This window comes from Ambystoma mexicanum, chromosome 8 (assembly GCF_040938575.1).
Source record: "Ambystoma mexicanum isolate Mex_15411 chromosome 8, UKY_AmexF1_1, whole genome shotgun sequence".
Taxonomy (NCBI): Eukaryota; Metazoa; Chordata; class Amphibia; order Caudata; family Ambystomatidae; genus Ambystoma; species Ambystoma mexicanum.
Window position 1 is genome coordinate 175,496,841 of NC_090929.1, and position 13,735 is coordinate 175,510,575.

Here is a 13,735-nt window from a genome sequence, read left to right on the forward strand (position 1 = left end):
AGAACGTCTTGAGAAGCTGAAGCCTCCTATACTTTTATCTATGATGCCTTGTAGGATGATTTTGTTGAACTAACCCTGTGTGCTTTCAGATGTATACAGCCTTGAGCGCTGTGATGTGTACCCCCGGACATCTTCCCATTATTTTGTTGACAATACCAGAAAGGAATGTCTTCTGTTGCCCGTGTTACTTGCTATTTACCCTGTTGTTTTTCTGTTATGTTGCATATTGTTTTTCCTTTGTGTATGATAACTTCATGCAATGCTTTTGCAATTTCAATCGAAAGATTTAAAATTAAAGTACATTATTTACTATAGCTTTTAGACTCGGGCTTAGTCTTTAATTCCCTTTACAAATACACCTAGCTACACTCTCAGCCTACAACACATCATAGACTAAAGATTTGTGGTCTAAAGTGCCTGTAGTGAAAGAATTCATGGAGTGTGTTAAAAGTTATATCCACCTGTTTCAGCAGCATTTCAAAATGTGACAGCAGCGTTTGTTTAATGATCCTTTTAAAGTATAAACATAACATGCCTGAATGATTCCAGGCACGCAGTCTAAGTACTTCATGAATTTTGTAGGGAAAACTGTTAGTCTTCAACTGGTAATTAAGTATTCGGCCGAAGCTGAAAATCTCCTTTTCAGCTGGAATAGGGCCAAATAGTTAATCGAAGCCAAATTTTGGTACATACCGAATCTGCTTTGTCTACCTCTGGGAGTGTCGGAAATATACATAGCAGTTTGGATTGAACTTCCAGAACTCTAAACATAGTTTCTAGGATCTAGCTTAAAAGCCTACTCTTGACATTTGGCTATTTTTCTAGCTGCTTTTGGGCTAAAGGAATATATGAAACAGACGGGACTGGCCCTCCAAAACAAGGATTTCTAGGTCGCCCTACACAAATTGCCATATTTGTTAAACGTGCAAAACAAAATAGTTTATATGAGAAATGTTTGACAGTTTGCAAGTGTTACTCTGAGAATAAAGAAGTATAGGCAAAGCACGTACTATGGTTGTTTCATGCCCCTACTGCCACACAGACTTTTTCTAAAAAAAAAAACAGACTACACCCTAAAGGAAGTGCACCACATATGGTTATTTCTATGATGCTTTGTTGTGTTGCATGTCTGTGGGTTTCTCGTGGGTTTCTTGTGGTAAACATTTTGTGACTGATCACTCCCTTTTTTTTTTTTTTTTTTTAAAGTCTGTTGGGCTATTAATTTGCACAGTCGATACTTTTGTAATGTCCTAACGCTTATTTATTTTTTATACAGGTCAGGGAAATGGTAGAAATCATCACGAGGGAATTCACCCACATGGCTGGAGTGGTTGGTGAGGTAACTTATGTAAAAAAAAAAAAAAAAAACTGGTACTGAAGATCTCTATAGTTTCTTTCACATAATCTTCTTCAGAATATTGAATTTTTCTTTAGGCCTTTAAACATTTGCTGAGCTCTGGAAACTGCGACCTGTCTCTTGAGAGACTAAAATGAAAAGCAGTTTAGAATTCTCACAGCTCACTACTCCTATCACTGCTGTGAAACCGAGCCTCCATCTTGCCCAGGAGAAACAAAGGCTTCCTGATGGCCATGTTAAGGAAACGTAGAAAAACATAGAAACATTTCATAATCCCCACCACTAACTCCCAGAATCTAAATTCACTAATTTACACTAAGTAGATCATCCTACAGATTACCTCTCCTGCTTTTCCAAGAAAAGTGCTTTAGTTACGTGCGTGAAAACTTAAATGGATTCTTAAGATGTGTACCACTAGCTAAATACCCTAAATACCATGGAATCCTGACATCTAGACCAAGGTTACCTTTTGTGAACCCACGCTTGGATTCAGGCTGCTAGGAATTAGGGTGCTAACTGTGTATCACATATTCAATGTTCTGGAGCTTGTGAATCTGCTTAGATTCACATGCTTTGATATACTCCAAGCCAGCCACTAGATGGCAGACTATATCTGTTTTTTCCGAGGTCGAAAAGGAGCCTTTCCTGTCGCAGTATCCTACGTGAAACAAAACACATACAGGTGTGAAAGGAACAAAATTCGATTTATCGCTAATCCTCCAGGGATATCAAAGCCTTTCTGTCATTAACTAACATAGTATCACACGAGACAGAATGTAGACCAAAAAACTGAAACAATTGCCAAAGAAATCTTTAAGGGCAAGAAAAACTTTAATTGTGTTACCAATTCTGATCCTGGCTGGAAGAACACCCTGTCCCTGCAGGGTGGACTGTCCCTAGGGAGCGTGTGGTAGTCTGCCTATCTAAAAGAGGATAGGTAGGAGAGGGAACTGACCCTAGCTCTACAATGGATGGTTAATAAAGGAAAGCCTGGATGATGGCTGGGCTGTCCCAAAACAGGAACACACCAAAAAGTGTTAAAAATTGAATTTTTAAAAAGATGGTGAATTTCGGTGAAGGAACACACGACAGGGGATTTTCCAGGCTTTATTCAACCTCTGTAGTGTGTGCCTCCTCCCTCTATCTATGGTTGTACCGCAGGTATGAATTACCAATGCGGAACCCTTAAAGTGTATCTGGCACCAATTTACAAAGAAAGTACAAACATTTTTTCAGGAATTAATCCAAGGTGCCTCTTATCTATCATATAGATACAAGGCGTTATAAGAAAAGTCTGTTATTAGACGGTGTCTTTTGTTTTTGTTTTTTTGTTTTTGTTTTTGCTGAAGACATCTGTCGAATGTCAGGTCAACTGGTTTCGATGATATCTTGATTTGATCATCTTCAGGACCAATTTCTTATGTATTTAGGTTGCATCTTCTATCCGCGTGTAGTAGCGGGGCCCCACAATCTACCTAGGGAAGAAGGGACTTGTTTAGTTGCCGAGTTCAGAGGACAACGTATGTCTATTAATTTGAGCATGTATGCTTTTAACCAACGCAAGATTTTGGCTCTCTAGGCATTTAAAAAACCCGAGTCCCAACACCTCACGTATGGGGGCTGTGCATCGCGCCCAAGGGTGTGGCGCAAATAGATCCCTCTATATCTATTATTCAATGGTGCATGCATGTGATTCCCTGGTACCACTTGTTGTTTCAAAGGTAACCCCACATTGTGATCATAGAGTAAACTCCCCAGGTGGAAGGTAAAGGGGAGGGCCAGTGCAGATAGCTTGCTTGCGTTTGTTGTGTGAAAGCCACCATAAGAATGTAGAGGATAGGCAGGAATTACCTCTAGGTATATTCATTCCTGCTATGATGTTGTGTTTTTCTTCATCTGAGGGCACGGTGAGCGTGGATGGTGCTCCTTAGTTTGTCACATGGACCCAATCCTGTCCACAATGAGCTTTAAGGCAGTGAATTAACAGACCACATTGTTTTTTTGTATACATAGTAGCTGCTTTCATGCAGTATGTCAACAGTATAGGTCAGGATTGGAGTGAAAACATGTGAGCATATATGCATTGTCATTGATATTATGTCGGCACCTTGTGGGCGAGGCTAAACCATACTGGTTTAGTACTATGGATTTCCAAGTGCTAATATCACAACATGAGCGCATGGTCAATTTAGAGATGTATTACAGTGAAGGTAACGCATAAACATGATGGCGGTGTCAACAGGGAGGCCGCGGTTATATTATATCAGAAAAAGAGTGTGGCAGCTGCCTGAGTACCTTGTCTAGTGCATTTAACGGTGTTGTTACTGAGGCATCGAATTGTGCGAGAGCAACGCTGGGCTGCCAAAAGGGGAATTAAAAACGCTTACCTATTGCGGCATATGAGAGGCACTCAGGGCAGCGAGGCTCCGTGAGGAATCTCGCGCATGAGTACACCCGGGAAGGCGGTGTATTGTCACTTCATTGTTTTTAATCTCACGATCAAACATAAAAGCCCGACTAAGACTAGGTTAAATTCCTGTCAGCCATATTTGAAGGAGAGGAGCCAATTCACAAAAGGTACTTTGGCGGCCATTACAGAAGGTGCAATCAATTGCACACAATAGTATCATCTGTCTGTGGGTAAATCCAATTGTCATTGCTGTGTTGCTAGACATTGAATATATGAACATTTAGCTCCACTAGCGGAAGCCCCTAAAGGGCTGTGTATATAGCTCCATATTTCAAGAGCTAGTCCCACTTGCATCCTGCATCACGATGGTAATCATTGTGATGTAAATACATATGTATAGCGCATAGGTGGCTCCCAAATGTGAGGATTATATGACTAAGCATAATGTATGGGGCCCTACTCCCTGGATGTAATGAAAGGGGGGGTGCGGGGGTCCCTATGTGTATGTGTGTTAGATCAGTTGGCAAGGGATTGTTGTTGTGCCCATGAATCCAGATTTTTGATAGTTGTAGTCTCTTCCCTGATACATGTCCAGGTACCCAAAACCCCTCATGCATCATATTGGTGTTTTCTGCCATCGGTTGGCAGCAAGATTTGTAGCGGAGATAAACAGTGACGCCATTGCACACAGATGGAGACGGGCCGACGAAGGATCCCTTTGAGCCAAAAAGACTGCTTCACGACATGCGTACAGTTCGAAGAGTGGGAGAGGGGGGGTCCTATCTGTAGTTATAGATTTAGACATATTTACACTTTCTTGTACAGGACGCCTAGATAATGTCTTTTCCCCCTTTAAAAAAAATGCAGGCTAGCAACGTTTCCCTGATGATCATATGGGGGATAGACCACTTGCATTTTTCTCAAGGCGACTCTAAATTTCCATGGAGAGACGCACACAGGGTGTAATAACTGCCTCCCAAGGTATCGCAGCGAATAATGCTGCCCGTCTGCCATCTATTTAAGCTGAAAACTCTGGGCCTATTATACCGTGCACAAGGTTTCGGAAACTACCAAGTCCAGCACCGACGTTTCACGAGAACAGGGATTTGAATGCGGGGGTCAAGACCTTTCCCCTTACAGCCAAACAGACATTTTAGAAACCACATCACTGCAACAGATCCCCAGCTCCAAAGGCTCGACCTCGGGGTAACCCCCTGGCGATCTAGAGTCTGCGGAGACTCGCAAGCCGAAAACCAGACATGAGCGTCGAGTCCTCGACTTTGTCAAACTAGGCTAAAGACACTACACACATGGTTGGAGACAAGACGACTCAACAGTCTTCAAAGCATTCAACTACACACAAAGGGCCATCAAAACAAACATCACCTGCTATTATGTGCACACAGTCGACACCAGCTGAGAAATCTCTTGCCGGGACGTTGAAATGCAAAACATTAGTAGACCTCTCTGAGGAGGAGTTTGAAGATGTGAGGGGTCAGAAATGTGAGGCGGATAACTTTGTGAAGGTTTTTCAAAAGATGCCATTTGATTAACTCGAAAGGTTGGCTAAACGCTTCACTGTCCCTACTCTGACAAGGATTTCCATGCCTAAAATAAACTGAAGGAAACACTCTAAACAAAAGGTCCCTCACCCTTATACATACAGTAACTCAACAAGGTAATGAATGGCAGTTCAAAGGCAAAACACAAATATATCAGTTAAGCTCTCAATAAGAAGTCTCTCCTTATAATTGGTATGCAGTGATTAGATCGAATACTAAACTAATTAAAACATAACAAATGAAAGAACAACTTAGAACAAAATAACTAACTCTGGAAAAACTAAAAATGGGGTGAGAGGGAATAGTGGTTTTGGGAGTGGGGGGGTATTATAAAGAAGTATTATAAAAAAGGGGGTGTTTGGGGGGTGGGGGGAACGCCCACCCAAATCAAAGAAAAAGATTAGTTATTTTGGAATTGTTTGTTTTTTTATTAGTTATGTTTTTGATTTGTTATTATTTCATTCGTTATAATTACATGTAGCCTTATAATCTGGATGAATTCCCCTTCCCCAGATTCAAATAGGATTCTGCTCCATGGTTCCAAAAGATTTAAGGAAATCCTACTTTGTAATCCAAGTTCCAACACAGTTTTTTGTCAGGATGCTTCTGCAACAACAGTTTTAGTTTTAAAGATATAGAGCACTTCTTTGACAGTTCTTGCTTCCAGCAATAAATAGTTTGGATAATTTAACACCACTTCACTTAATCAGCTTCCACCTGGTTTACTCCCATGCATGGCAAAGACCCCCTCTTGTGATCATCTAGTGCTCGCTGCTCGACACTGGTCCCGGTGTCGTCTTCCTAATGTCCCTAATGAAAAATTTAGTTTTTATAGCTTGATTTTTGATTTCAAGCTCATTTGTTTCCCCTAATATTCTCTACAGGAATATCATAATGATCAACTACAAGACTTGATTTTATAGAGAAAGTTTTTTTATAGTTTATTATTCAGACTGCTTTTCACTGTACCTTTGGGAGTTAGGGGAGCTTCTAGCTCTATACGTCTCCATGATCTTGGAAGGGTATTCATTGGTCTAAGGTTTCCTGAATGTTTTCACCCATATTAAGATGTTGAACTTGGGGAGCAGAAAGATTGTTCTGACAAGCCGCTCCATATTTTGGCGTTTACGAGATGCCTTCGAGGAAGACGAATACTGCGTCTTACCACTCACATTCCCCTGGGCCCTTTCTCCTCCCAGGTGATCCTGCCGCAGAACACTCCCCCAAGGTCAGGATCAGAAAGCATCTGCCTTTCCCTGGCCACTGGGTGGAGACTTTAGGCAGGGTCTCTATGAGGACTCCGCAGGATTCATCACAAAGACTAGGAAACATGGCAGATGTACATGAGGTTGACTGTCATTTTAGGAAAAACTTCAAATCTGAGCTCTACTGTGTCAGAACTGACGCCAAAATGCAAAGAAGAATGGTCAATACAGGTAATAAAAGACACCAAGTCAAAAATGATGGCTTGCATGTAAAGCCACGGAATCCAGGGGAAAAGAGGAAGTATAGCAGGAGAAGAACCACCCTCAGCCAGTAAAGTTACACCGTACTAGAAACTCAATCTGAAATCCTCACTGAACAGGAGGAATATATAGGGACTGACACAGGCCCTCATCAGGAGTTTCAGGACTCACACCCTGAGGAATATTTGATGCCTTCCCCAGACAAGGTACAACCCGTAGTATCATCTTCACCAACAGAGAACAATTTCCTTTGTTCAGGCATTTTGTTTTCAAAACAAAAATCAATATTCATATTTGAAAAAGTCAAAACCTTTGTGATTGACGTTTAATTTTACTTATTTTTTTTAATCGGCCCTTTCGCAACATTAGTCCATGTCTGTTAAGGATCCTCCCAATGCAGGAAATGGGGACTAATCAGTTTAAATGCACTCCCTGAAGGCTTCTAGTCGGCCTCCCTTGTGCCCCTGAGGTGTTCTCATCAAGGGTCTACGCAGATATGACCACATATCCCCAGCCCTTGTCGACCTTCACTAGCTCCCATGGCATGCACGAATCACCTTTAAGTCTTGCTGCATTATCAATAAGGCAATTGCCCTCAAGCCACCCAGCTACCTTGCAGAGAAACTCTGCATTTCTGGCAGACAGCGAACCACCAGAAGCCAGGACCCATACATACTTGAAATCTGCCACTGCAGAAAGGAAAGGACCAGCAAACAAGCCTCTCTGCCAACGCCCTAAGACAATGGAAACTCCTCCTCGTCGGCATCAGACTCGCCCAATGCTCCTACAATTCAGAAAAGAACTCGAGACCCGCCACTTCAAGGAATCTCTCCACCTCAACACCTAGGCCATCACATTGCACCACTTGACTCGATGAACGCCACCCGCCACTTCATCCTCGCCACCCGGTTCAACTGAAACCCTCCTCTGTGCCCCTCTGTATACCCTTCCACCCACTGTAGAATTGTTCTGTTACCTCTGAAAAGCGCTGTTATGTATCTGTATTGTATACTTCTATAAAGCACTTCGTTGCTTCTCAAAGCCAGGTCCATGCTCAATAAATACCATAACAATAATAAATAATAAAATGCACACTGGGGATCTCAGAGTCGATTGTTGAGCAAATCATTCTCAACAGAGTTCTTAGCAACCTTATTTTAATAATTCAAAAAATTGGGGGAGTTGAGATGTTTTTAACATAAGCACACTGAATGGGTTGGTACCATTCTTTGACCCTCCTGTTGCCAAGCAACACTGATGGTGGCTTTTCCTTCACAAATATGCTGTCTGCTTTTAAAATTCCGATTGAAGGTCACATGGTGCCAGAGTTTATGAACTATATTGCTGATGTGGTAGGTATGAACTGCTTGAGGGGACAGGGAGGCTTTTGCTCGATTCATATTGTTATTTTTTCCCTCCTCTCGCCACACAGGTGGAACTCGAGAGAGCAAAAACTCAGCTGAAATCCATGCTCATGATGAACCTTGAGTCCCGGCCTGTTATTTTCGAGGATGTAGGAAGGCAAGTCCTGGCGACTGGTGCTAGGAAACTGCCCAATGAACTTTGCAGTCTGATCGGTGAGTGCTAGAACTGCATTTGTGTGTTCCTTGCATGTTACTTTACAGTGTGCACACCCCCAATCTACATCCGGAGGAAAACCTATCTTAACATATTTAGGAACAGTCCAAAGCATATTGTAAGCAAGACGTATATCAATTACTGTCTACATGATAATAGCAGGATGTTTGGGGAACTGGTTGGGTTTGGTGCTGGAAACACCATTGAGCTCTGGCACCATGTATATGAGTGCCCCATCTCTTCGGTCTTTGTTGCATGGCCTTGGCACAAAAGTGCCATTCCCCGGCACCGAGTATGTGGGGGGAAAAAGCCTTGAAGCTGAAGCCTGGGTGTCAGGCTATCTCAAAGAAATTAATGGTAGTGGTTTAGTTCCTCCTGTACAGTGACCATGTTGTTCTGCAAGGGCATTCCATTGGGATAGGGCCCAATTTGAAAATGCTTGCTTATGTACCTTGGATGAGGTAGCTTAATGAATGCACTGGCTATCTGGTGTTCAACATTTCCAGATTTGAAGTCTTGCAGGTTGAGGTTCCAAGAGGCACACCATTGTATAATGCAGCAAGATTTTTAAATATAATACATGCGTCCGCTGGGAGCCAGTTGGCGATTCTGGGGAACAGTACCTCCCTAAACATTGAGGCACCTGTTTTACCCTGCTTCAGAATTCTGTCTCCCTTCAAGAGGTGAAAGAGCTTTTTTAGTAAAAGTAATTTATGTGAGAGTTACGGTACTTGTCTAGCCTAGATATAGGTGTCACTCTAGTGACATCCGGTGCAGCAAAGCCTGTGGATAGTGTTATATGGCTAGCGTACATAATTACACATGCCCCTTAATGATGTCCTCATTTCCTCCATTTAGAGGTTTTTGACATTGCGAATTGCTGAAAGTTGAACATTTTGTTGGTACCTTAGTTGCAGTTGGTTGTCCTTTCTGCCAATGTAATGGAAAGAGTCCTAGAGCTGAGGCCTAACTGAACAGTGTTTGTTTTGCTCTACTTTTTGTCTGAAGTGTTTTCCCGATTAGTGTTAATTACTTTAATATCATCAATTGTGATAGTGTGAACTTTATTGATGTCCTTCAGTCATGGCATGTAATATATTGGACATTTGCCGGCTGCCCTTGACATGATGGCCAAACCCTATTGGCTATCCAATTCTTATTGCTTTTCAAAGGAGGAATGGGAATGCCCGGAGTGTGTCAAGGATGAGCTGTCTGCAGGGACAGCATCGTATATAAAAGGAGGGATGGGGTAGTGCCTAAAAAACAAAAAAAAGCCTCACACCCTAAAGAAAACCCCATGTTAAATAACATTTGAAACCTTTTTTTCTCCAGCATGGGGCGGGGTCTGGCATGGATTCACATGCTCATGAATATTCCCCGTCAGGCTGGGAATCCTCTGTAAAAGAAACAGTTTCACTTTCACTTACAAACTGTCTTTCTCCTCTAAACTAATCACTCAACTCTGGGTCATACTGGCTCCAGCCAATGACTGCCGTCTCCCTAAGCCCCTCGTCTCGGAAACATCTTCAGTTTTAACGCACGTTCAAGTGTTGGGAGTCCGCATGTTTTGCTCAGAACTTTTCTCTGTTTTTGCGCTTTTTCGTCAAGTTTTTATTTTTGTCAAATAGAGCCAGTGTGCTCTTTCGCTTCTTTGACTGGCATGCAGGGATCCGTTTGTCGGCATCTTTCAACGCCCCTCAAGGGAAGAATCGTTGAGTTTCATAGAAGATTCCAGAAGGCCATCGGGCCTACACCGCACGCCAGAGCATGTCAGAGGAGAAGGAGGGAGGTTCCCTCTTCAAGCTCTGCTCCAGCTGCGGATTGAGGAACGTGTTAGTGGAGAACAAACACTCCCAGTGCCTCTACCGTCTCCATCCGGACCACAGGGAAGCGTATTGTGAAATCTTCCTTGGATTCTCCAAGCGCACCGTCCAGGATCTTCACAGTAGGTTGGCGGTATGGCTCCAATGCCCAGTAGGGGCATGCCTCGCCCAGGACTGGCTGGTCCGCGAAGCAGACTTCTAAGTCCTTTGAGGGTGCTCCCTCCGTGGGGACCCAAGACAAGGCCAAGCACAGCGAGTCTGTTTCAGGTGAAGTCATCCTCTATCAAGCTGGTGTCGGCTGCCCTCTCGAAAGCTAAATGGGCTGACCCAGTCCAGGGCACCCTGGCGGCAGCCAGAGTGGCCCCATCAGCGATGCGGGAGGCCTCGGCCAAGCCGGTGGAGAAAACGCCAGAGAAGAGGATGCCATCCCGAAGCCCAAGACTGACCCCTCAGGATGCAAAAGGGGTGGGGGGAGTGGAGGCCTCAACTGTACTCCAGGGCACGGAAATGTCTTCCGCGGACAAGGAGGACCTGGTGTCCGTTCACACGGTCCCGGAGGACGTGGGGAACAGCGGCGGGAGAAACACCCAGGGGGACGACGATGACGGCAGGAATGCCGACTACGACGTGGATACTGGAGCCCAGCAAGCCTACCCCCCAAACACCTCCCAGGGACGTATCACTGGGCAACCTTTCAACTCCACACCCTGGTGTCGGAGATCCAGAAGAGGATGCCGATGGCACCTCCGGCACCAGCCCCAGAGAACAGAGAAAACTGCACACTACACCGCCTCATCAACCACCGTACATGCCCTCTCCCCTAGGGATATGGGGGACAGACACTGCGACTACGGCAGCATTTCTCCACCGCAGAGGGCTTCTTCCCCAGACAAAGTGGGGTCGTTCCACGCCATTGTCGCCTGCGAGTCTGAGCTCTTCTGACTGACGCCAGAAGAGACCAAGAAGGAAGAGTTCCTTTACCAATGACGTGAGGCCAAGAGGAAGACCATTCTGGCGGTACCTCTCCTAGACGACGTTTGGGATAAGGGCCTGGCTGTTAGGCAATGTTTGTATGCAGTACCCTTTGGGACCACTACACACAACTTTGACTACAGGTGTAAGTAAAACCAACCTTTAGTATAAGTCTGTACTACACAGTTTTTGGTAGCGGAGCTGAGCAGCCAGGCTTATCTCAAGAGGGAATGTGAGCTGTAATGATGTTACACAGGTGTTCAAATAAACTCTTACACTCAAGATTTCTTTGTTAAATACTTATTAATTTATTTAACTGTCAGTTATAAAGCATTCATAAGAAGGAGGCAATATAATCGTGCACAAATATACTTCAGTACTGTACACTCTTAAGTTTCTGATGTATTCAGAATACTTTGAAGGAGGAGCAAAAAGGCATAGGTTATCAGAACATAAAAAGAATACTTATTTCGAATGGATTGTGTCCTCCCACGTATTCCTCATCTTATGATAACTCGTTGTCCCCAGCTTTGCTGCTTCGGAAAAGAAATTTCTCTCGGCAGAGGGCGCTGTGCTCGAGGTCGTGGCGTCGATTGTCCCTCGACGGACTCCGTACTCTGTCGACGTCACCAATGGTATAAATAGCTCGAGCCGCGCCCGTTGCTTCAGTTCCGTTTTTCCGATCGCTTCGCCATCGAGTACGGCGCGCTTCAGATTTTCTGTGAAGAAAATGTCGTCGTCTTCAACTCCTTCGACACCCAAGACTGGGTTCAAGAAGTATGTAGAGTGTGGATCAAAAATGTCGATCAAGGATCCCCACCGGGTTTCTCTGGTGTCTCGGTTCCAGTCACTGAACCGACGACTGCGGTTCCTGCCAATCCATGACAGAGAAAGCTCTTTGTGAGAGGAGAGGTAAACTGTCAGTGGGGAGGGAACCCTCTAAGAAGGCTACGTCTAAAAAACATAAGAAAGCGACTGATTCGAAGGAATCGGATCGCCATAGGCACTCCAAGAGATCTTGATCTAGGAGTGGATCGAGACACTCTTCGTCATCATCTAAAAAAAATGAAGAGGAGACATAGATCTCCCTCATCATCATCTTCTTCAGAGTCGACCGAAGAAATTCGATGTCCGACAAAATCAGATTCTCCCAGTAAATGGGAAGAATTCCGTAAAAAGATGGAGGTTTTCGAGAACGCGGCCCCGACCCCCTCGAAAGAACCTCGAAAAAGCCATACCCCTAAGGTCGCTCCATTGGACGACAAAGGGAAGTCCAAGACTACCATGGTAAAGACCAGTAGTGTCGAGGAAACTAAAAAAAACTCGAGTCGACGCCAAGTCATCGAAGACTCTTCAAGAGTCGAGCACTTCTCCGGTGCCAAACAAAAAACACAAGTCGTCGAAGGCTTTGACGACTTCGTCGGCGTGGACCATTTCGGTACCAAAAACATCCTCGACGCCCATGTCGAAGTCATCTTCGAAGTCCTCGAAGACTCCTTTGACAACTTCGAAGAATTTATCAATCCCTTCGACGCGTATGGTAGAAGAAGAAAGGAGATTCACTCCTTTGCCCAGGTTGGACTTTTTTAAGTCCATGTCCTCAATTTATGAGGAATCTGGCTCAGAAGAAGACAAAGTTAGTCCTTTTGGAGTTTCTTATGGCACAAAGCAAGTTCCTGAGGAGCTTATTGACCAGGAATCTAGAATGAGAGACCTGAATACTCTAAATTCTGCCAGTGGAATTGACACCTCCCCAGAATTAGAGTTTGCCAGACCTGATCCTGCAGAGCATGCAGATGCTGGGTACAGGGGTCTTATGACCAGAGTAATAGAATATATGGGTTGGGGTAACACTTCACCCGTTTTTTAACAGGATGACATGACGGATATAATTGTCAGAGGGCCTCAAAAAGATCCAGCTCTCCCCTTTCACAGGGCTCTTCAAAGGACGGTGGAGAAAAACTGGGATAAACCAGAGAGTATTGCTGCTGCAGATAGCACTTTTCCCAAAAAATATAGACCAGCTGGAACGGATCCTGAATACTTAAATAAGCATCCGACTCCAGAAAGTCTAGTCATTCAGGCAGCATCTACATCAAAACAAATTGCATATCCCACTATTCCTCCAGATGGAGAGGATAAAAAGGTTGACGCATGGGCACGTAAAGTTTTCACGCCAGGCAGTATGGCCCTTAAATCGACACATGTCACCTGTACCCTGGCCAGGTTTACCCATACATACCCTGTGGGACTGTATTTCAGCGACGGCTGATCATATTCCAGTAGGCGAGGAAAGGGAAGGCTTCTTGAATATAGTCAAAGACGGGAAGGAGGCAATGGGGGAATGTCTCCAGTCTGGCCTGGATACTGCTGATAGTATCAGCAGGTCCATGGCTGCAAGTGTTGTTCTACACAGATTTGCGTGGTTGAGGAAGTCGGGGTTCGCACCAGATGTGCAAGCCAGACTCCTTAACATGCCCTTTGATGGCTCGAGGCTGTTTGGCAGCAAGGCTGATGAAAGCCTAGAAAAATTTCAGACCTCGAAAGCGGCAGGTAAATCGCTTAGT

At 44.3% G+C, this 13,735-nt stretch overlaps 1 protein-coding gene across 1 annotated transcript in view; it reads left to right on the plus strand.

Moving 5' to 3' along the window:
• PMPCA (peptidase, mitochondrial processing subunit alpha) overlaps window positions 1–13,735 on the plus strand; it is a 422,362-nt gene that overhangs the window by 390,420 nt on the left and 18,207 nt on the right. The window contains exons 11-12 of the mRNA XM_069609581.1: window positions 1,277–1,339; window positions 8,228–8,372. Coding sequence (XP_069465682.1) covers window positions 1,277–1,339; window positions 8,228–8,372 — 208 coding nt within the window. The remainder of the gene's footprint in view (window positions 1–1,276; window positions 1,340–8,227; window positions 8,373–13,735) is intronic.